This window comes from Lissotriton helveticus, chromosome 1_1 (genome assembly GCF_964261635.1).
Source record: "Lissotriton helveticus chromosome 1_1, aLisHel1.1, whole genome shotgun sequence".
Classification (NCBI taxonomy): Eukaryota; Metazoa; Chordata; class Amphibia; order Caudata; family Salamandridae; genus Lissotriton; species Lissotriton helveticus.
This window is the reverse complement of record NC_136057.1, coordinates 2,144,737,795-2,144,763,330: the sequence shown is the minus strand read 5'-3', so window position 1 is coordinate 2,144,763,330 and position 25,536 is coordinate 2,144,737,795. Positions and strand designations below refer to the sequence as shown.

General features: G+C 44.4%; 1 protein-coding gene across 3 annotated transcripts in view; it reads right to left on the bottom strand.

Moving 5' to 3' along the window:
• Positions 1-25,536, bottom strand: part of CCDC18 (coiled-coil domain containing 18) — a 1,360,824-nt gene that overhangs the window by 754,499 nt on the left and 580,789 nt on the right. For all 3 annotated transcript variants that reach the window (XM_078646342.1, XM_078646344.1, XM_078646343.1), the window contains one exon: positions 14,232-14,366. In XM_078646342.1, the coding sequence (XP_078502468.1) occupies positions 14,232-14,366 (135 nt within the window). The remainder of the gene's footprint in view (positions 1-14,231; positions 14,367-25,536) is intronic.

Sequence of the window (25,536 nt, the reverse complement as noted above, 5' to 3'; positions counted from 1 at the left end):
CATTAACACGGACGCGAAACTTCTCACGAAAATGCTTGCGAATCGTTTGGCACCGCACATGGCGCATCTTGTGCATCAGGATCAATGTGGCTTCATTCCCGGTCGCAATACTGCGATGAACCTCCGTCGGTTGAACCATATTATGCATGAAGTACGCGATAGACAGGATCCCCAGGTCCTGGTGTCCATAGATCTGGCCAAGGCATTCGACACGGTAGATTGGCGATATTTACTGGAAGTGCTTCGAATGGTGGGTCTGGGCCCCATCTATTGCAATTGGATCCGGATCCTTTATGGGTCTTCTCGAGCCCGGGTTCGCCTCGGTGCAGCCCGATCGGAGGACTGGCCCCTGGGCAGGGGTACGCGGCAGGGGTGCCCCCTCTCGCCGCTGCTCTTTGCCTTGGCAATTGAACCCTTGGCGGTCCTGGTGCGGTTGGAACTGGCGCGGTGGGGTATCAGGGTGGGGGACACCGTTAATGTAGTCTCCCTGTACGCGGATGATGCTCTATTTTACATAACTTCCCCGACGGAGTCGCTGCCGCTTTTGCTGCAGCTATTGGAATGCTTCGGTGCGGCCTTGGGTCTACGGATTAATCCTGCTAAATCCCTCATTTTCCCCGTGGCGGGATATGGCCCGACCGGCGGGCACACCTCCCACATCTGGGGTTGCGATGGGAACTGGAGGCCTTCCGATATCTGGGCATTCAGGTGGCGCCAACGGACGACCAGCTGCTGGCCCGCAATGCCGGACGCGTGGTGCGGTCCCTTCAGCAGTCCATCTCGTTCTGGAACACACTTCCGCTCTCCCTCATGGGACGATTGGCGGTGGCTAAAATGGTGATGCTCCCGCGACTGCTGTACGTCCTACAGAATTCGCTGTGCCCGATCCCAACAAGCCTGTTTCGCACACTTGACTCATTGCTTACGTCATTGCTCTGGGCGGGTAAGCGTAGTAGGATTGCTTTGCGTACTATCGTCCGGAGTCAGGAGGAGGGAGGTTTGGAGGCTCCGAGATTTGACCTGTACTATTTCGCGGCGCAGCTCCACCCAGCCGCGCGCTGGTTCTCCGGCACGGCTAACTGGGAATGGGCCCTCTTGGCTGGACGCGCTGATGAGGAGACACTCCAGGTGGCACTGATGCAGGTACGGGGAGCGGATGGGTCCTTACCCTATGTGGTGAGACACGCTGCAACGATCTGGCAACGGTTCGTGGAAAAAATACTGCGGCGCGCCCCTTTCCATAGGGAATTGCCTGTGTGGATCCTGGCACCTGTAATGCGGATGGCAGAACACATGTCCTTCCGTTCCTGGAGGGAGGGGGGGTGTGAAACGTTGGCGGACCTGTACCCGGATGACTCCTTTGTGACCTTCGAGGGGGCCGCGGCGGCCTTTGGCCTGACGGAGGGACATTACCTACATTACAGGGGACTGCAGGACATGGCGAGAGTGACCTGGCCGCAGTTCCCAGAGGCGCCTCCGATGTCGCACACCCTTAACATTCTCCTTTCCTGTGGCAGGGGCCGACGGCTTACTGCATTGTTGTATGCCGCGATGCGGAGGGACTCGGATCCTCCGGTATCCCCGGCTTGGGCCGCATGGGAGACGGATCTCGGGTTCCCCCTGGAACCCGACCAGCGCAAACGAATCGGCACATTGACCCGTATGGTTTCGTGTAACGCACGGTTCAAGCTCATCCACTTCAATTTTATGCACCACACTTATATGACCCCAGTGTCCTTACACCGCATCTCCAATGACCGACGAGACGACTGCCCTAGATGTGGACAGAGTGGGGCGGGCTTTTTCCATTTAGCCTGGGAGTGCCCCCCAGTGGCGACCTTCTGGGGACAGGTAGTTGAGCGCATTGGACGGATTACGGGACTCCGGATCGCCTTGGATCCACTTCATTGCCTGTTGGCTCTGGTACCGAAGCCCAAAAAGAGTAAATTGTCCTATAAGCTGTTGCAGCTGCTATTGGTGCTCGCAAGACGCAGGGTGGCCATCACCTGGATGGGCAGTCGGGCCCCGGAGCTGACGTCCTGGCTTAGAGACTTCAAGGAATGGTCCCTCGCGGAGGAAACACACATGCAACATACACGTAGAGATGAGAAACTGCAGGAGGACCTGTTAGCATGGCGCACGATGTGTGCGGTGGGCTCCGTAGACAGTGAGTCCGATGCCACTAGTGCTGAACTGTTCACCCCACTGGGGTTGGTCTCCGGGGAGGAGGTACGCGGGAGTGGTGATGAAGAGAGTGCTCCGAATTAGTGTCGCCCTAATACCGCACGTTTACCTTCTGTAAATAAGTGATTTCTTGCTTTCCCTAATCGATCTGTGTTTGTTGTTGATATGATACCTACGCCCGGATGGGCCCTGTAGACCTGAACGGAAGGTATATGCCTGGGTTTCGCTGATGCCGAGTTTGTGGGGGGGGGGAAGAGAAAGTTTTTTCCTTTTGTTCTAGTAAACAGGAAAAGAGCGTGGTGATGATGTTTTCCTTTATCTGACTGTAATTTCGGCATGTTTATTGCTTTGTCATGAATACGGAGCCCTTATCTTGGATACCTATTTGCCGCCCAGCCTCCGGGATGTGGGCTGAATGGCTGTGTCTGTTGAGAACTCGATGACTCTTTGCGTTACTGATGAGACATGTACTGATTTGCTCAAATCTTTTTTCTTTAACATCACGCTCAAAATAAAGTTTTCAAAAAAAAAAATTATAATACCCATAGAGAATACATGGACCTCCCTATCACGGTAGAAGACGTAGCACAGGTTATTAAAAGTCTACCGCTCGACAAGGCCCCTGAGCCTGGCGGCCTGACTACCTTGTTCTTTATGACATATGTGGAGGAGTTGGCACCCAGGCTGCTAGAGGTTTATGAGGAGGCGCTGGAGGAGGGGGTTCTTCCCCAATCCATGAGGGAAGCCATTATTATTACTCAATTGAAACCAGGGAAGGCAGATATAGAGGTGGACTCCTATAGGCCAATATCTTTGATAAATGTAGATGTCAAAATATACGCTAAGTTACTTGCCAATAGATTGCAACCTTTACTTCCCATTATAGCGCTTCCATGACCAATCTCGGTTTATCCCTGGGAGATCGACCTCCCATAACTTGCATACACTCTTCTCAGGGCTGCACTATCTTCATCCAGAGGTGCATGTTGCCGCCATTTTTTAAGACGTCACAAAGGCGTTTGATACGCTTGAATGGCCCTATTTATTTACTATCTTAGCGCGTATGGGGCTGAGCCCACTCCTCATAAATCGCATCCGGCTAATATACACTCTGCCGATGGCCCGGATCAGGGTGAACGGCTTGCTCTCCAACCCGTTTTCCATACTAGACAGGGATGCCCTCTTTTGCCCATGCTCTTTGCCATAGCTATGGAATCCTTGGCCGCCCGGCTTAGACAACACCACACTGCACGGGGCATTGGTTTTAGCACACAGAGTTTACTTATTTCACTCTATGCGGATGATGTGACCTTGTACATCCTAAACCCTGAGGAAAATTTAGACCCTGTCCTGAGAGAATTTATTCGATTTGGCACCTTGCTGGCATCTCCATCAACTGGTCAAAATCAGTGGTATTCCCACTGACCGATGGTACACCCCAAAGGCAGTCAAATATCTGGGCGTATGGCTGAGCCGTGACATGCAAGAGATATGGAATCTAAACTTTGGTAGGGCAACCACTTGGCTGGAGGGAAAGGTTGTGCTCTGGTCTAGAATAATCAGAGGAGGGACGAGGAAAACGTGTCCATTTTATTTCCCCAAACAGTATCAGCGTTAATCAAGTGAAAAAATGGACACTTGTAACAGATCCAGACCATTAGTTGGAAAAACTATGGTACCCTCAAAAGACCCAATGTGAATAGGTGTAGCGGTATATATCATTCCTCCGCCCCTACATTGTGGTTCGTTGGCAGTTATCATTGGGTACCATAGGTAGTGTGGGTGCCTGCCTCAACCTGAGGCTCCTCTGGTCTGGATTGCAGTGGCCAGAGAGAAAAAATATATAGTGCAAGAAGAAAAAAAGTTAAAAAAAGATCAGCACTTTTAAGTATTTTAATAAAAATAGTGTAGATCTTATATTAAAATCAATGGGTACTTATCTAGGATCGAATTATGAGATCCAGAAGTATTCAAATTACAGGAGTGTCGACATGTTTCAGCCCCCTCTGGCTCAAAGGAGTCTACGGGGCTTTCGTCAGGACAAAAATGACAAACAAACAAAGAGATTCTACTCACACTTAATATGTGGAGTTCAAAGGAAAAGGCGAGGGTCAAATTAAACCACTCGAGTTTTTGCGAGCCTGTAAAAGACAATACAAACAGACATGTTGTGCAGAGTAATGAAACATTTGTATCATGTAGCTTGAATGAGAAAGGCACACTAGTAAGCAATAGTCTTAACTAGCAACACAGAGCTTATTTTTAGCTACGCAAATTTACATTTCTAAACATTAGGAGCATTCCCTGGTAGGATAGAGGAGAGAGGGGTAAGTTGAGAGCGTTCGCATGTGCTGTAAAGATGTATGTTACAGCGCCAATCAGTGCTTAGTGGAGTCACAATAAGTATAATGGAATATAACTCATCATACGTGTTTTAGAGTCTGTCACTACTTTGAACTCAAGTACTATAAACTCAAGGGGGGGCAAATACAGCGAGACTGTCAGCGTTGTTAATGTGAGACGTTCTGAATTTAAGAACGCGGTATATGCTGGCTCTAATGCAGTAAGGTAGCGCGCTCGAGCATGCATTTATGGAGAGGCACTTACCCCCTGATTAGGAGATTCAAGCTTGCATCGGGGAGGTTCAGAGCTGTGAGGGACAGGTAAAAATTGATCAGATGTCTCTTACCTTCTTGTAGAAGGAATTGGAAGTTCCGAGCGAGGTGCGCGCTGCGCCATTACCCGCGTGTGTGCTTCCCTACGCCGCTTGTGCTGACTCTGCCCCCGGACGTCAGAGCAGCGTCCGGGGGAGGGATTAAGACTGCGTTTTTTTCTTTTTTTCAAACTTTATTGGATAGTTGTATAGAGAGTCTGGAAGATAGAATCTGTGTTTCTACAACAAACTTTATTGAGTAGTTGTGTAGAGAGCCGGCATGACAGGATCTGGCCTGTTCTGACGCAGTCTATAGACCTCTAAGTGAGGGTGATAAAGCAACTATTCAATAAAAGGTCTTTTTAGTGAACTGCAAAGTGGTGCCAAGGGACATTATCGTTCAATTTCTCCGGTTAAAAAGAAATTGTACAGAGAACAATGACTACAAAACTCAAGCAAAAGATCTATGCATAAAATTAAAACAGAGAGACTACACACAGAGGACCATACAGAAATGTATGAAACGTGCTAACCACCAACCGAGGGAATGCCTTCTACAAACCTACCCTAAAGACCCTACTCCAGACCTCATGACATGTGTAACTACCTTTTGTCCATCTACTTATGAGGTCCAAAAACTGGTCAACAAGAACTGGAAAATCCTCAATAGTGGGAAATTTGACTGGCCAAAACCACGTTTCGCAAATAGAAGATCTAAAAACTTACGAGACACGCTGGTCCATACCCGACCACGGACTACGTACAGCCAAGAATCCATCAGGAACGCCGTGATGGACCCGGTGAGTGGTCACTATCCATGTGGCAGTTGTACAGTCTGCCAATTCACCACCCATACGAAACAGTTACAACTATCAGAAACAATAAACTGGACCCAAAAACAACATACTAACTGCAACTCTTCGTGCGTCATTTACCTGGTTATGTGTCCTTGCAAAAAACTTTACATAGGCATGACGTGCCGTAAAATCAAAATCAGAATAGGGGAACACCGCAGTAACATCCGCCTGAAGAAAAACACCACGAAACTGTGTGCCCACTTCCTAGAGAAAGGACATTCCTGTGACGACATAAGATGGACTGTCATCGAAATGATATAAAAAAAAACCCACAATACAGAAAGAATCCTGTATGAAAAAGAGCAACGGTGGGTGGACCGTTTGAAGACCAACATCACCGGGATGAACGATAATGTCCCTTGGCACCACTTTGCAGTTCACTAAAAAGACCTTTTATTGAATAGTTGCTTTATCACCCTCACTTAGAGGTCTATAGACTGCGTCAGAACAGGCCAGATCCTGTCATGCCGGCTCTCTACACAACTACTCAATAAAGTTTGTTGTAGAAACACAGATTCTATCTTCCAGACTCTCTATACAACTATCCAATAAAGTTTGAAAAAAAGAAAAAAACGCAGTCTTAATCCCTCCCCCGGACGCTGCTCTGACGTCCGGGGGCAGAGTCAGCACAAGCGGCGTAGGGAAGCACACACGCGGGTAATGGCGCAGCGCGCACTTCGCTCGGAACTTCCAATTCCTTCTACAAGAAGGTAAGAGACATCTGATCAATTTTTACCTGTCCCTCACAGCTCTGAACCTCCCCGATGCAAGCTTGAATCTCCTAATCAGGGGGTAAGTGCCTCTCCATAAATGCATGCTCGAGCGCGCTACCTTACTGCATTAGAGCCAGCATATACCGCGTTCTTAAATTCAGAACGTCTCACATTAACAACGCTGACAGTCTCGCTGTATTTGCCCCCCCTTGAGTTTATAGTACTTGAGTTCAAAGTAGTGACAGACTCTAAAACACGTATGATGAGTTATATTCCATTATACTTATTGTGACTCCACTAAGCACTGATTGGCGCTGTAACATACATCTTTACAGCACATGCGAACGCTCTCAACTTACCCCTCTCTCCTCTATCCTACCAGGGAATGCTCCTAATGTTTAGAAATGTAAATTTGCGTAGCTAAAAATAAGCTCTGTGTTGCTAGTTAAGACTATTGCTTACTAGTGTGCCTTTCTCATTCAAGCTACATGATACAAATGTTTCATTACTCTGCACAACATGTCTGTTTGTATTGTCTTTTACAGGCTCGCAAAAACTCGAGTGGTTTAATTTGACCCTCGCCTTTTCCTTTGAACTCCACATATTAAGTGTGAGTAGAATCTCTTTGTTTGTTTGTCATTTTTGTCCTGACGAAAGCCCCGTAGACTCCTTTGAGCCAGAGGGGGCTGAAACATGTCGACACTCCTGTAATTTGAATACTTCTGGATCTCATAATTCGATCCTAGATAAGTACCCATTGATTTTAATATAAGATCTACACTATTTTTATTAAAATACTTAAAAGTGCTGATCTTTTTTTAACTTTTTTTCTTCTTGCACTATATATTTTTTCTCTCTGGCCACTGCAATCCAGACCAGAGGAGCCTCAGGTTGAGGCAGGCACCCACACTACCTATGGTACCCAATGATAACTGCCAACGAACCACAATGTAGGGGCGGAGGAATGATATATACCGCTACACCTATTCACATTGGGTCTTTTGAGGGTACCATAGTTTTTCCAACTAATGGTCTGGATCTGTTACAAGTGTCCATTTTTTCACTTGATTAACGCTGTGCTCTGGTCTAAGCTGACGTTATCTATTGCAGAGAAGATAGCATTGGCTAAAATGGTCATATTGCCGAAGTTCCTTTATTTGTTTGTAAATGTGCCTATTCCTCTGACTCAACACTTTTTCACTACCCTTAGGTCGCAGTTGCTCACCCTAGTTTGGGCTGGTGGTGAGGCCAGGGTTTCCTGGGACCTCCTGACTCTACCACTTCGGCAGGGTGGCCCGGGTGCTTCAGACATGCATTTATATGCACTTTGTGCTCAGGCTCGATTCCTGCATTTCTGGGTCCACCCGACTCACGTGGCAGTGGAGATCGATGTGGTGGCTCCTGTGCCGATCAGGGTCGCGCTTTATCAAAAGTCAAAGCGCCCCCGAGGTGATGTAGACACGGCGGGCACACACTGTTGGGCATGGAGCGAGCTTCAGAAAAGAGCAGCTCTTCCTTTGTTGTATACCCCCTCTATACCGTTGGCACGGAATCCCATGCTTACCTGTATCCAAGATGGTGTAGGCAAGACCCTTGTTACTACTATGGAGTTGCACACATTCGCAGACCTTTACCCAGATCACATGTTTAGGCCTCCCCCTGCGGGTTCTGCTGATCAGGCTACGCCGTTTGCTGAGCTCTTTTTGTACCATAAGCTGGGTGCGGCATGCTGAGCTCTCTGGGATGGATTTCCTGCTGCTCCAATGTCTTGAAATCACCCTCCCCCCGTAATCTGGTCACACGTTTATATACCCAAATGCAAACACACACATTCGGTAGTTCCGCCCAAAACTCTTCAACACTGGAACAACGAGCTTTCCACCCAGCTGACAGAGGAACAATGGGAGTTCTGCTGTACAGGCTCCACCTGATTCATTTACATTTTTGTCATAGATATTACAGGACACCAGTCAGCCTATATCGTATGAAGCTTAGGGAGGATGAGGTCTGCTGGCGCTGCGGATACTCTCCTGCTTCCTTTTTACGCGTTGCTTGGGAATGCCCGCGAACTGCGGAATTTTGGCTGGAAATTTTCACTGCGGTAAACCAGATAGTTGGCAGAACTGATGCTCCTTCCCCGGCACTGGGCCTTCTGGGCTATGTTAAAGATACAATACCAAAACATTGCAAACTACATGCACTCCTTCTAATATATGCCAGAAGACAGGTTGCTATTCGCTGGGGACATAGGAGGGTGCCCAGTATTAAAGATTGGCTGACTGATGTCACTTATGGTCACACACAACTTAGCATGTTTTGGGAGCTAATGCCCTCATCTTCGAGGCCACGTAACATATGGGAACCATTCCTGGATTGGGCCCAAAGTCGGCCCGAACCTCCTGAACTCATCTCCACTGAAGACGGTCAGTTCTAAATTAGTCACCTGTGCTGTTGCAACCTACCTTGTCATGATATGGTTTCTGCACTTTGAGCTTTTGATATGATGTACCTGCCCGCACCTTCCTGATTGTTTGTTCCTGATGATTCATATGTTATTCATGGCTTACCTGTTTGAAATTGGTGACCTTGCCATTGCCATTGCTCTATTGATCACTGAACTGTGCACGCTGATCGCTTGATGTGGATTTTTATGCTTTGTACTCCAATGTATTGAATCAATATGTCTCCTACAATGCTGTGATCTCATGCTGGTTAGTTGTGTGTTGGAATTTGTAGTTCCTATTTTTCATATTTGAATAATTAAAATAAAACAATAAAAAAAGTTTGATGGCAGCTTTCGCCCATCCAGTCGCCTTAAGCTTTGAGGCAATCCTTGAAGGATTTGAGGGCATCCAGTACCACATCCTGGAAAGAGAGCAGAAGCTGTGTTTCAACAGCGTACGAGATTACCTTCATACCCCATGATTCAACCAGCTGAGCTTGAGCCATGGGTTCCAGGTAGACATTGAAAAGCCTGGGCCTCAGGGGAGAGCCCTGAGGCCCCCCCGTACTTGAGGCTTGGGATACCAAAAAAAGAGAGCAAGAAACACCGCCGGAGATCTATCCTCCAAATACGATTTGATACAGACTAGGGCATTCGCTTGAATACCAATCTTCCCAAGTCTGTTCAGCAGAATGGGGTGTGTGATCATGTCAAATGCTGATGACAAATAAAAAAAAATGACCAATGCTGATGCACCCAGGTTGAGGCTAAGCTTGATAAATTCCAATACCTCCAGTAAGGTGGACTCAGTGCTGTACCTTGGCCGAAAGAGTGTCTGTGAGTGCATGATTAAAGGCAATAAGGGCTGTTTTCTCGAAGTTGGCCATGGTTGGGGAATTGCTGTGAACAAAACTGACTTTATTACAACTGTGGGTGATTATAACCCAATAACCTCCCCTGCTCTGTGGACCACAAGTGCAAAAAAAGCACTTTCTCTTTGGTTGACCACGCTGTGTGCCCAGCTCAGTTTCTGTAGATTTATTCAAACCCACTTGAATTCTGTGGTTTCAAATAAAGTCCTTCATGGGGGGAATATGTTCTCTTGTGGCTATCCTAATTTAACCATAGACCTTAGTTCATAGTAAGAGTGACATGTCCTGCAACATGTATTAACAACAAGTGTGCTTTATATTTATCAGTTTTTATTTATTTTTTCCATAGTAATATCACAAAAACTTTTTTATATACTTTTTTCTTCTTTTTTATATATCATGATTTCTTGTTTCTCTAAGTCATTATATTCTTTCAAACAATTTAAATACATATAAAAACAGTTATTTCATCATCATAGTACATTTGTGTTGTTTTATCCAATACCACTGTTTTTCAAAATTTAATGAAAAACCTTAGATAATATAATACTCTGTGGTTACTCAGTCAGAGTTTGTTCTCTCTGTTAGCCTTCCAGTACAATAGGAATAGCTGGTTGTCTAAATGTCTGTATGTGAGGGTATGAATGTGTGAGTGATGGATGTGATTTAGGTGTGGATATCTAAGGTTTTTCATTAAATTTTGAAAAACAGTGGTATTGGATAAAACAACACAAATGTACTATGATGATGAAATAACTGTTTTTATATGTATTTAAATTGTTTGAAAGAATATAATGACTTAGAGAAACAAGAAATCATGATATATAAAAAAGAAGAAAAAAGTATATAAAAAAAGTTTTTGTGATATTACTATGGAAAAAATAAATAAAAACTGATAAATATAAAGCACACTTGTTGTTAATACATGTTGCAGGACATGTCACTCTTACTATGAACTAAGGTCTATGGTTAAATTAGGATAGCCACAAGGGAAATCTTTATTTATTGTATTTGATATTTTCCCCTCTTTTCCCTGGCTAAAAGTAATTTGAGAGGGGGTTCCCTTATTTATACTTAGGGAATATGTTCTCTACCTTCTCACAGTTGTTGGAGGCTGAGAATCACGCTCAAGTATTACTGGGTGGGCCTTGGAATTTTCCTAGCGCAATATAGGCCTGGGGCGGTCCAACGTCAGTTTGAGACTGGCATCAGAAACCGGTCTGCAACGGGTATCGGTGGAGTTCATGGCAGAATGACAAAGGAAGGAATTGTCGTGGACCCTGGGACCAGAGTAGAAGCCTGGACAGGGCACATGCGATGCTGATGAAGATTAAGCCTACAGAAGAGCAAATGTAAGCTCCTGCAGCTTTGGGTGGAGGAGGGAGGGCCAAAGGAACACCAGAGGGGCTAATTCTTAATATGCAATATGGCCTCTGTACAGGCCACTAAGTGCAAGGTGATGAAGGTTTGAAGACGGCCCAGGAAATTTGGGCATGCGGAAACGAACTGTTGAACAGGCTAAGACTTTGAGTGGATAGAGGGGGGCTGAATCCCGCTTTGCTTCCTTGCATTTGAGGTGTACTTTGGATTTCAACACTTCCTCTATGACTTTGATGAGGACCAAGATTTAGCACAGGATTGGCCTCACGGCCTGGTACCAGATCAGACCCACAACCTCTTCTCATGGTTGGCAAACAAATACCTTCATTTCCTGGTGTCTGATCACCTTTGGGTGCATCAGGGCACGTTTCTAAGGCGACATGAGAAATGACCGGAGCCCATGCACCAGATACATACACTTTGGGGTCTGTACTAGACATCTCATTTTGCAGTCATGGCACGGCCAGAACCCGGTCTTTGGAGGTGCAGAAAAAAGGAACAGATATCAGTGTGCAGGAGTGGCACCTTTGTGAGGATCTGCTCCCTCACTTCCTACAGTGGTGCAAGGTGATCATGGAGCTGTGTAATACCACCAAGTGGTGTGAAGAAGCTACTACTACAACATTTCCAGAACCAGTCTGATGTCTAGAAGTAGTCTAAAGGTGCTTAATGAATTAAAACAATACGCTGTAAAGCAAACTATGCTAGGATGAAGTTCAACATATGAGATGCATGCTTGATCAAAGAACTAATGTTAAGAAGATTGCAATTCAGATTCTTCAGAATAGGAGATGGTTAGCTTTTGAAGAACACAAGTATTTAGAACACTTGCATAGTCATCTTTGAGTACTTGCCTGCAAATCTGCAGATGCTTAAAAGAGATGGAAAGCGCCATAGCAGAGTTTCATAATCCAGTTTTTATTTTATTTTAATGGTGCTATGGAACAGAGCAACAAGCACCAGCTTTTGAGCAAAGATTGTCCCAGAATGAATGTAACAAGGACAACCCTTGGGTCACACTTAAGGAGTCAAGCCTCTTTTAATAAATCCACAGGGGCACAACATGGCACAGCAGCAGACCACAATGTTTCATCACATGAAGTAATTTGTAAGAGTTTCAATAGATTAAAGGATCCAATGAGTTCATCACTGCATCTAGGAGAGTGGATTAGAGAGAAACCGGATACCTAGAAGCTCAGTCACTATTCAAGAACCTGAGAGAGAACATTAATTAGTTGTTGTCAAGGATCCTATTTATGTGTAAATAACACAATTGAGGTAATATGCTCCTTGATCTTCTCCTTGGTGCTTTAAGTCTATAACAATCCAAGCTGAAATGTAAAGAGAACTTGAAGTAACTGGCACCTGTAAAGCAGTACTGCACTTCAATGCCATGAGTGTACTCTTTGTAGGACCCGTTGATGGGATCACCCTGGTCTCAGCAGGCCAGGGCTGGAAACTGGTACAGGACGAACAGTTTCAAGGGACCCATGGTTGGGAGATCTAGGAAAATGATGAACACTTCATTTCTTGTTCTCCTTCAATTATTTTTGGCAAGGATAAAATCAATCCATATACCATGGATTATTCAGTGTATTTGTTAGTAGATTCAAGAAAGTCACTAGAATATTCCTTCGTAGGGCTAGGACTGCAAAGGGGAGATTTGGCAGAATGCCTTTCTGCATAACATAGCCTTGAAGAATCAGGTGTTTAGAAGAACAGAATGAACCAAAGATAGAGGGAGTAACTACACTAATACGTGCAATACTAGTATAACAATCTCTCAACCTTCAGGAACGTATCAGCAGCCTCATTAACTCTTTCGTTGCTCATGGCGGCTCCCGGCCGCCATGAGTCACAGTAGACGTGTGCTTGTGACGGCCGGGAGCCGTCAGAATGTTGCTGCTCCGCCCTCGCTTGGTTAATTCCCCGCCTGTGCGGGAGAATTAATCAGTGGGCGGAGTTCTGACGGCTCCTGGCCGTCACAAGCACACGCCCACCGTGATTTATGATGGCCGGGAGCCATCATTAAGTATTGGAGCGCCACGCCAAACCCCATCTCCCCCTTGCACCGCGGCGAAATGTGCGCAGCAGCGAAGGGGTTAACCACAGAGTGATCTAGTGCCACCAAAGCATGAGGACAGCTTTATGATTTCAAAGATCTCAGCGCAAGGTCTGACTTGAATAAGCCACAAAGTTCTTGACAAAATCTTTTGACCGAGGAGCTTACATTTTTTTTTAATATATATTTTTTTGAGAGTTCGAATCATGGTACAATATAGACGCTTATGCATAAAAAAACAAAATAGAGTGCAATGTACATATGTTCTCAATATTACATTTAGCAACCCTTCAAGAATACTTAAATACATTCTACTATAAACAATAGGCTTAATACAATTAGAAAGCACAGATTATATATGTAAATAGTCTGATATTGCACAGTTCCCCATTCCACAATAGACAAATATATATCATAAAGTGACATGTGCATATATTTAGTTGTTTAACTCAATTTAATTCTAAACACCTACATTTATATTGAACAGGGTTTTCAGACCATTAACTTCCTATGGGTACCCAACATTTCTCAAAGTTCCTAAGAGATCCCGTTTTTAGTGCATAGCGCCTTTCTAATTCTTTGACTTTAAACAACTTTGCTCTCCATGCTTGGAATGAAGGTACATTTTTACTGCGCCAATTTTGTAAGAATAGAGATATTGCCACTAGAGAAGATATATATAGGCATTCTCCTTGCATATTATTCAGCGTTAGATTTGGAGAACTTCCCAGAACTGCAATATAATTGTCGATAGCTATAGATTGGTCAGTGGTACTTCGAAAATTTCCTCCCATAGGTTCTCTATTTTGGGGCAATTGCATACGATGTGTCCCTAAGGAGCTTAAATCTTGGCAAGCTTGGGAAATTATTACAAGTTAGTTGGAGTAAATATGGATTGCCTTGTGGTAGACAAATAAAGAAAAAGTTGAATTTTAAAATAACATTGTCATAAGCTTTAACAACGTTGTGGCTGTTATGGATAACGGTAGTAAATCACTCTATTTTTCACAATAAAATTATTTCCATATCCATTATCCCAAAAATGCTAGCTTTAATAATGTTTTTACCAGTTTGGTATCAGTTAGCATTTGGTCCAGTGAATCAATTTTCCTTTGTTTGAACATAATATCTTTCTGTAATGAAGACATAGTGTTTTCTTGCTCTTTAATATGCATTTGCTTCTTTTCCAGTTGGTCTTGAAGCTATAAAAAGAAAATCTTGATTACTTACAATGATCAATATTTATGCCAACATTAAAAAGTTGTACATTTATTTACTGGTTAATTGTTAATAAACAGACATGCCTTCCCGTGTGATTGCAAATGTACTTTATGGTTCAAATGGTAATTAAAATGCTCAACATCATTTTTTAAGTTCAAGACGTTTACTTATTTATCATCCGAGATTTGGGGCTGCTGCCTCACATAAATGTAACATGAAAATCTTCATGCACTGACAATTAACAATAGTGCATGATATATTATAATCCGCTGCCTAATAAAAAAAGTGCTAGGTTACCTTTAGAAACACTCGTTCTAGTGGATGCTACAATGCCCTGCAGATATTCCATTTCTGAAATGTAAAACCACCAGTTTGGTACCGAAAATTCTTGTAAACTATTTGACTTATTTCTTCTTTCTATGTATCATGGCTGGCGTTCATTACTTATGTCTGTAGGTGCCGATTGCTATCGCCCAGAATATAAATACTGTTGGCACACTCATACCCTTCAGTTGCCTGATATGTCCCTTCTTAGAAATACATTCTTCAGATTGGTCTGCGTGCTATACTGGCACTCCTGAATACCGATGATGCCGCCCCGTTAGCTCGGACTGGCACAGTTTACAGAACTTAATAGACAAATGTATTGTTTTTATGGATGCAGTGGATCTGAAGGTTAATTTTAACAATACTTTTACTATGATTTGTGGCCCTCAACGGCCAGTGAATGCTTGTATTTCACCAAAGGGTCAAAATATCTAGGGTTACATTTTTTACATATCTTGGACTTAATCCCGATATTTTAGTTAGTATGGCCATATGTACGAAAGTTCGGCTTTGGAAATAGCGAATCTGTAGAAATGCTAATAGGGAATCGCAAAATGATATGTATGAAAAAGTGTATTCTTTAATAGCGATTTCTACAGGTTTGCGGTCACATGCATCATTGCACCCGTTTGCGATTCCTAAATTGCGAAAATTAAGGAATCGCAATTTAGAAATCGCAAACTGCAATGCATGAAATATTCGCATTTATTTTTGCGATTCGGTATTTTTCCTTAATTGCGATTCACAATTTGCGAATCGCAATTAAGGAAAACCCTTCCCATTGATTCCTATGGACCAAAAGGCCCATAGGAATGAACGGGAAGGCATTTACATTTTGCGAATTTCAAATTGCGATTCGCAAAATGTGAATGCAATTTCAAGGGTGCAGGGGGGGTCCAAAGAACCCCTCCCTGCACCCCTGAAATGTAACTTTAAATGCAATTTACACACACACATGCCCCAAGGGCGTGTGTGGGTTTAAATTAAAACTTTCAAAAATGCAATTTGTGCATATTTGAACGTTTTCGATAAATTAGCATGAAGTTCAACTTCATGCTATTTTACCACTTCCAAATTGCGAATTCGCAATTAAAAAATGATCATGCATTGCATTTAAGAAATCTGAAATTGCGATTTCTTAAATGCAATCGCAATTTTAGAAATCGCAACATGGTTGCGATTCTTAAAATTGAGAAATGCATGATGCATTCCAAATTAGTCAATTGCATTCGCAAACGGCCGAAAATTGCGATTCGCACCATTTGCGAATGCAATTGACTTTGATGTATGTGGGTGTTGAATCGCAAATATGAAATCGCAATTTAGGAAGTAGCAAAATTGTGATTTCCTAATAATTCGCAAATTAGAAAAAGTAATTTTTCTTTAGGTTTAGGCTGAAAATGCAGCCATGCCATTAACACCTGTCACCCACCGATACCCTCCCATGGCACAGAGGAGCACAGAAATGTTCCCTTCTGCCAGCACACCGCATCTGCTTTTCTTTCAACCCTCACTGCCCTATGCCCTGGTGGTAAATCAAAGCGTGTTTTTCCTCAAAATAGGGACGTAGAATCTGGATTTGGGCTTGGTAATGCTGGGCCCACATGTTATTCCTCATTCTGGAGGGAAATAATAGTAATAGACAGATTTATGTGCAAGGATATTGGCAAGGAACTGTTATTGCCGGGGACATGGTATCCTTTTACCTGGGGCCTAACAAAGCCCTCTTTCTACTCAGTTGGAAAGAGCACTGCATGTATCTCATCAGCTTACCTTAGGTAGTGTGATGAAGGTCTTCTCCATGGCCCAGTTTGACTATTGTTATAGTGCATGGCATTATGGATATAGGTGGCTAAGCATATGCACTGTTGAAAATAGGTGATCGTTCGTATTTGACAGCTTTAGTTGTTGATGTGGTAAATCATAGTGCCCCTGTAATATGGGTAAAGCATTTTTGGGACCATGCAAGAGATTTCTTTACAGACATGCAGTGGTTGTCAAACTGTGTCACTATGATGTGGAGAACTTGGGCAAAGCACAGGGTTTTGCTGGCAGTGAGCACCAATTTCTTACTCAGCCCATCCAAATCAGGTGGTCTCAGGTATGTACAGTAGTGCTCCGCAAGTTTTGTGGAGGCAGCAGAACCTGTACTTCCGTTTGCCAAAGGACTATTTGATGATGGACCGTGTTGTCTTATGTGACCTGTTATACTGCCTTTTACTTCTGGTTCTTCGAATCAAGCATAGTGTCAGTATCCAAGTACGCAAGGCATATGAACTGTCAAAGTCAAAAGGAAATTTATTCGGCAAATAAAAACCATAAAAGCAAACCGGTTAAGAATAAATAAAATCAACCAACGTTATTATATCCAGGATCAAGTTTTAAACAGCAAGGGATACATTATATAACGTGCAACAGTGCCACGCATAAAACCAATTGCTGTAAGCAATATAACAAAGTGCACGTACTGACGCATAGTAAACCCTGAGCACAAACCAGAAAAAAAGAAAAACTGGCTACTGCAAGGACAGCTTTTTCCTGTATCTGATGGCCCCTGTTAGGAAGCTCGCAACCCCAAAGCAGACCACGGGAGAAGATAACATTTGAAGGTATAATAATGCAGGCCAGACTTGGACAAGTTGACAATCTCTAAGCAGCAGAAGTATAAACTTTCTACGCAAGGGGTTATAATAATTACACAAAAAAATGAAATTTAAAGTATCTTGCTCTGAGAAATTGTCACATGGACAGGGTTATAATGTGCCAGGTTTTGCATATCCTGGAGGAAATGCCAGTACCCAGGGGACCAAATTCAGACGGAATTTAACAGCACAAAGCGATGATATGCTTTACTAACGAGGAGTAAATACGGTTGTACCTGTTGGCTCAGACTCAATGTGACAAACCTTGTGGGCTTGGCTAGCTCCTTGTCTTCCCTGAACCCCTGCAGGTTGTCCAAAAACTGCTGTGTACAATTTCTAATGGCTCCTTGGCGCAAAGGCCAGGGGCTCAGATACAGGTTGGGGCAGCCAAGCCATGTTGTCTGTACAATGATCTATTTTAACCAGGGAATATGTAAAGCCCCCTCAAGCACTGTACAGGCCGCGATTACATTGTGATTTAGAATCGGGGAGTGACAAGCCCAGATTGTCAGCCAATGTAACAGAGCGGCTACAGCTATCAGATCTGAAATATACCCCATCCTCAGTTCCTCCTGTAAAATAAATGCCGGAATAGCAAGTGGTACTGCAAGGAGCTTACTCCTAAATTTGTTCCCAGCCCTCTGAATATCCTTCACATCCTTGTAGCCCCAGACATCGCACCCATATGTGGACATAAGAATACATTTTTCTTTGTAGATCTTCAACAGGGCAGGGAGGGGTTTTGACCCCAATCTTTTTCAAAAGTCCAATGTAGCCCCCACTGCTCTGGCTAAAACATTCTTTTTATGTGTTATTTGTGCACACCAAGACCCTCGTTCATCGAATAGTACCCCTAAATATGGAAAAGTGGGAACTTTGGTAGCTCAGCCCTGTTGCAGTAAAACTCTGCCTTGGCACCCTTTTGGGAGCCTATAGACATAGTATGTGATTTAGTCAAATGTGTATTCAAATCTAGTGCATCCATAAAAGCTATAAAACCATTTAAAAGGAGGCCCACAGCGGTTCTAGCAAGTAGGACTGTGTCATCTGCATACAGGAAAGCAGGGATCATCTTGGTACCAGCCCTTGGAATGTCTTTACAGCTTGATGTTAAAAAGTCCCCAAGCTTGTTGATGTAAAGCATTAACAGCAAGGGGGCCAAGATGCACCCCAGTCGGACCCCTCTCTTGACTGACCAGGTATCAGTCAGACTGACGTCTGTGTGTATAAAAGTCACCAACTCCACATCTAAACCCATGTCACGTAAAATCAACCATAATTTAGACATGTTTACACAGTCAAAGGCGGATGTTAAAATCCATAAAAGCCAAGTGTAAAATTCCCTTCTTAGCAATACTGTACTTCCCTATCATTAAATGCAGGTTGAGGCATTGATCCAGCGTCCCTTTAACCTGCCTAAAACCGTACTGTAAATCAGAGAACACATTAAAAGGGTCAAGCCACACTGTTAAACGATCCAATATCACTTTCCCCGTGATTTTAGCAGCAGAATCTAAAAGCCAGATTGGTCTGTAGCAAGCAGGATCATTCCGTGAGCCTTTTTAGGTCGAAGCCTGGCGTTCACTGCGCAAGCAGTGTCGCGCAGGCGAGAATTTTTGATTTTCAGTATGGGGCTTTAACCCGCCTCTCTCTTCCATTGGCTAGCTCCATAAATGGAGGCTAGCCATTGGAAGAGAGATGTGCCAATCATTGTGGGAGCAGATTCGTGGGCGTTCCTGTGTTTTTTTAAGCTCCGCCCCTTTTCTCCATCATGCAGCGGCGGGCGTTTGTTTATTTTTTTTCCTCCAAGGTTTGTTTTTGTCATTCCTCCGAAGATGGCGCCCGGGCAGTAGTTTTTTCGGTGGTGCGTTCAGTTTTGATTTGCATTTGTGGTTGTTGCTTATTTTTCAGCAATCTACAACAATCGCCAGAATCTTAGCATCGCAACTGAAGTATACGCACCAAAGGTATGTTTTTTGTGCAGTGCGTTTACTTTTGGGTAATGTTTAACTACAAATGTTTGTTACTTTTTGGGGCTTTGGTTATATGTGCACGCTCAATGGAGGGACACGCACGCGGTATCGAGCTTATATAACTATTTTAAAACACATTCAGTAGCGCTAGTGCGTCGTTACACTGTAACTTTAATGTCTTTGCAGCGGCCGTTTCTGGAGCGCCTCACGTAATCTTACGAATTGTGTTCTTTGGGATGTACCATCATCGAAGTAGAGGGGGGGATATTTATTTAGGTGTAAGGACAAATGCTTCATAATGCGCTAGAATTGCTACAAACTTATTTTTTATTAAATACATTCAGTAGAGCTAATGCATTTGCAATCTTGCGGAAGTGCGCTTTAGTTATTTCCGGTAATGACAGGCTAAACCCTGTAGTTCCACCACGATTTGGTTTCATCCTGTCAAATCTTCTGCTTCCCTTGGGTATTGCTGCGTGTTACTTGGGGTTGTTTGTACTCCGGGCTGTTAAAAGAGGAATACTGGTCTTTTCTGCACTAGGGAAAGTTTAAAGAGTTATTTTAATCATCAGCAGTGTTTACGTCAGCACTGAGAAGGCTAATGAGGGACTTCAAACGGTATGTGTGCACTGTAAATTTTTCTGTCTTCTACCAAGGGGACAGGCTCAATGTATACTCTCAGCCGGGGATCAGAGTAGAGTCGACAGCCATGCTGGACAGGTTCGGAACATAACAGTACGGACTTTAGCAGGGGCTTTGTCAGGAGAAAGTAGACCCCCTCACCCCAAGCAGTCGTGTTGGTTTCTTCTTCTCCCCTAACCCATCCTACTCATTCATTCCTGTCTGCTTGCTAGCTCTTTACCAGCATTACTTTCTGGGACGCAGCTCCTGCTGCAACGGATCTCTTCCTAGTCTCTTTACCAGCATGGCCGCTAAGCTATACATAGTAGAGCCTGCTTCTTTCCATTCCCCACTCCTGCATCCCTCTCCTTGCACAGACTCCAGTTTCCATAAACACTCGTCCGCTTCCTTAAAATGACTAAGGAGAACAGCAGCAGACTGTGATCCTGCGGTGCAGGAAGAGAACAGTACTGTAGGTGTGTGCTGGGATGAACCAACTGAGGTCCCAGGGAAGTGGCGCACATGACTAATGTATCGCATTGCCCACTATGTTTAAAGTAATAATATGCCTTTGGCTATTTGCACTCCTGTAATTTAAGTTTGTTGGAATCTAACCTTTTCTTCATTCATTTACTCTTTCACTCATCCATCCACGCTTTCAATCTGTCTATCCACTCTCTAATCACTACTACTCTAGTACCCACTCTCTACTACTCTACTACTCACTCTCTATTACTCACCCTCTACTATTCACTCTCTACTACAATACTACTCACTCTCTACTTACTCTACTACTCTCTACTCACTCTACTACTCTCTACTCACTCTACTACTCTCAACTACGCTCTACTCACTCTCTACTACTCTCTACTATCCACTACTCACTCTCTACTACTCACCCTCTACTACTCTACTACTCACTCTATACTAACTTTGTACTACTCTAATACTCTCTACTACTCACTCTACTACTCTACCTCTCACTACCACTACGTGCACACACATGCACATATATATGTATATATATATGTGTATGCATTTATATATATGTATGTGCCACTTTTTATTTATGTTTTGGTTTTTGAAACATAAATAAAACGCATTGTTATTTGCAATGTCAATAGCTCATACTCACGTAAATATGCGACCTATTGCATTGCAAATGCAATAGGTCTCGCATTTGCGAGAGATTAAGCTATTGGAATTGTAGATGACAATGCCATGTATTTATCTGTTTTCAAAACCAACACATAAAAAAAATGTTGTCATTTACAATGCCAATAGCTCTAACTTTTGCAAAGGCGAGACCGTTGCATTGTAAATGCTTGTTTAAAAATGGGAATAGCAGCCATTGGCCACGAAGGGGGAAAAGCCACAAGAACAGGCTGCATTAAAAACATGTGCTAATATCTTTGCCCAGACATTAGGATCGGCCTTATATAGGTCTACAGGTACCCAGTCAGGACTGGGGGCCTTACCCCCAGAAGTGGAATTGATAGCGTTATAACCTCCTCTACGCTAAAGTGAAGGCTAGTGCGAGCCAAACTGTTAACCATTTGTCCTCTTCTAAATTGGTACCGCTGTAGATATTTAAAAATGTGATGTACCCAGTGCTCGGCAGGTATTATACAGTCTATGTTAGAGTTTGACATGTCAGAAAAGAAAGGGCTGTTGACCACGGACCAACATTTGTAGCTGGCATACAAGATACTTGCTTGACCAAGGGCCTCCAAAGCCGGCTCTCTCTTATCAATTTCTTCCTCTCCAGAACTGCAAGCTTATAGACCTTCCTACGACTTCTGACTACTGCTTCATCCCTCAGACTTGCTTGAGAGCCTGCAGTAGCTCCCTGTGGGTCGCAGAACAGGTGCCATCAAACCACCGCTTGGTCTTTGGGAATCTTACCCTACTTTCAATGGTTACGTTAGATGCTATCTGCTTAGTTATTTTGTTAAAAGCCTGTAAGATGGCTCTTTCGCACGTAGTAGGGTCCATACATGCTTGGATCTCTGTGGCACAAATAGCGTACAGGCTGCCTAGGAAATTTTCCGGGGTAATCTTTTCCCATTTCAGTCTCCGTGCTTGATCTTTGGTACTAATATTTGTGTTAGTGATACAACTAGCCGCCACCCCTTTTAGACCAGCAGAATAAGACAGCTCAAGCGTAAGAGGGTTATGGTTGCTATGGCTGTTCCAAGAGACGCTCAGATTCTCCACAACCAAGGCTAATGGTGCGGAGAGCATGATGTAGTCAAAGATACTAGGGCTGCCGTGTCCTGCATAGGTATGGACCAAAGCGGACACATCTGTTTCCTGAAAACAATGTAAATTATAGGCTGAGAGGAGACCTACAAAAATGCCTGATGGTGTGTGCTCAAAGTGGTTTATTGATGGTAAAGGATCCTCCTGCTCCATTGTGAAAATGCAATTAAGGCAACATTGGTGAGTGTTAAAATCCCTCAGAATTATCAAATCATGATAAGCTTGTTGGCCCTCCCCATAATGTTCCCAGAATTCTTCTAAACCTAGAAGATGTTCTATCTCTTGACTTCTAGAGAAGGAATTATAAAAATGTACAACTAGCAGGGTAGGAAGATTCTTGAATGACAATTCTACTGCTAGCACGTGGGGTGATCGCATTCTAGAATTTTGGTTTTACAGGAGAGTTCAATGAAAACATTAAAAGAAGACCCCCCCGCTTGCTCATCTTGCTCTTCCCATATTCGAAGGGTTTGCATATTTACAAAATGAAATAAAACCATTCAGAAAAAAACTGTTGTTAGGTTCCCATGTTTCTTGTAGGGCAATAATATGATGCGTTTAAAGAAAACTTTCCTAGGATGTATTGCCCCTTTTTGACCTAAGGCTGGCTATATTCCAAAAGAGTATCTTCGTACAAGGGGCACCAGAGGTAACAAATGTGGAAAAAGAATTAGGGGGGTTGTCGAGAGATGATTTCAGGCAAAGATGCTGGTTGGGTTAAGTTGTTAGTGACATTGGGTGGCGGTTTGTTGCCCTGCGTCTTTTCATCCACCTGCTTTAGTCAATCATATTCATCAAGGTCCTGTAGACTGACCAGGGGTTGGAAGTGATTGGTCATAGGTAAGATCGTATCCACATTACTGATAAGCGCAGGCTTAACCGGTTTAAAAGGCAACCACCATTGAAAATTAACTGAGGGCTGCTTAGGAGAATAAAAAGACTGTAAAGAAGCAGTCCTAATTGTGGTTATGGTGCTGTTCCTATAATGACATCCCATTAATGCTTTAGCCCGCACAGAGTGCTTGAAATGAACAATTACGCAGTCCCCCCCCCTACGTTTTTCCTAGTTCTACGGCCAATCCATCCCACTCTTCTGGCCATAATAATGTCAGCAGATATATTTGGGCCATTTACCACAGTGTTGTTACACCAGTGAGAGGTCTTATAAATGAGGACCAAAGAAGTTTCCTTTATGCCTTGCGATAGTGGGGGAACCCCCATTAAAACAGCGACTAGGGGAGCAGATTCAGGGGGCAGATTGAGAATACATTGGTTTTCTGCCTAAGACATTATAGGTTGAGATAAGGTGCATGTAGGTGATGGGCCTTCTTTAGTTGTTCGTGGCCCTCACATTTGAGCCACCTGGGCTACAGGGATCGATTCTCCAGGTGTGCAATTGGTTTTTAGATCTACAGGGCAATTCTTCATCCACCAGGTATTGAGTACTTCTCACCTGAGGAACTTGATTCGTGTTATCAAACACCAAACATGAAGCCCCCCCTTACCCACTCGCTCTGGCCCTTTGAAACAGTTATTGCAAGATGGCCGCTGAGCAGTCGCAGGAGAAAGTCGCCAAGAGCTCTCTCTCCCTTTCGGAAAAGATGAGGAGCGGAAAATGGCTTTAACCAACAAGGACAATGCGGAATGCTAGATGGTTAAAGATAAAGAATTTACTCCTCCAGACCTTGGGTTTCCTGCAGCGGAAAACTTGGTATAGAGTCATTCAGGCACTGAAATACGGGTCGGCTGGAAGTGAGCAAGGCAGGATGCCTCCACGTGGTGTTAAACAGAAAGAGCCAGATGAGACCAGGAAAACTACGAACACACACACGGTGACGAGACAGCAAGCGGCAGCAAGGAGTACAGATACCGTCACAGAGTCGGCCTCCAAAAGGAAAGAGCTGAAGAAGAAAGGAAAGAGCTGAAGAAGAAAGAAAAGGAAAAAGATGCGGAGGCAAGAGCCGAGCCGAGGGCAGAGAGCAAAGCAGCAGCGGCCGCAGAAAAAAGAGCCCTGAAAGAGACGGCAGTGTGTTCTTTGAAAAAGGCAACCCCTAAGGCTCAGGGAAATACTCTAAGGCAACCTAGACTGGCAGAGGCGTTCACCGGTGGTCGAGCCACTAATCAGGGCAGTAACACAATCGGCACTGATCACAATTCATCGGCGGCGGGCGCATCAGCATCAACACCCTTACCATTGCAGGCAGCAGCTCTGAGCACAGGGGCGGCGCACGCATCAGGAGCACCGAGCAGGGTGATCCCGGATGGACCGAGGGCAGATGCAGTAGAACAGCGCGAGGCAGCCGGAGCAGGACAGGAGAGTCTGGAGAGACTGGAGAGTCATGAGCAGCAGGCTGAGACAACGGCGCTCCCAGCGCTCACAGAGGGTGCTCAGGATGAACGCAGCGAGGTAAGCCGCACTTCAGAGGAGATTGGCAGCAGCGAGGTACTATCACAGGAGATGCAGGCTGGCGCTGACACTATGAAGGAGAGGGTATCACAGTCTCATGACCCGGCTGGTCTGCCCCATAAAATCACGGCCTCTAGTGACACTGGACTGAGGGAAGACAGGCCCCCCGAGGGTGCGCTAACCCCAGGCACAGGCAGCAAAGAAACGGGGGAATCGATCAGTGAGGATTGTGCAGCTGAAGGGTCCCCCACAAAGAGTAAGCAGGATGGGGGAGTCACCCAGGGGCCTTCGAATATTGTGGAAGGCACCAAGACTGTTGAAGTACAGCCCGGTCGGAAAGAGAAATACTTGAGGCGGGCACACCGAACGAAGAGCGATTCTACTCGGTCAATGATGAGACGGACATATCCTCTGGGAGTGAAGGCACAGAGTCAGTTTTAACCGGGTCAGATGAGAACTCTGCTACAAGCGGGGCTTCAGACTCAGATCAGGATAAGTCACACTCACAGTCTTCTTCTGGGGATACAACTCAGCGGCATGTTCTAAATCAGAAGAGGAAATCTCATAGGAGATTCATGAGCCGTAAGCAACGGAGCCCGGTCAGTCCATCACAATTGGAGATGGCAAAAAAACTGGTGTTGGATTATTCGGCTACGTCTAACGTATATCGTGAGGATGAGGGGGCACAAGGTGGCCACTCCAGACCAACCCCAAGCTCAGGCCCAAACCCCCACAATGGACCTACTATACACAAATCTGAAACAAATGCAGGGTGAGGCAAGATCAGAGTCCAAGAGATCTAAACAGGTCAACAAAAAGATTGAGGGCTCTCTCAGCAAAATGAATAAACTATATGCTGAAATGACGGGTCGGGTGACTGAGGTGGAGGAGAGAACAGGGAAACTTGAAGACGAGGTGT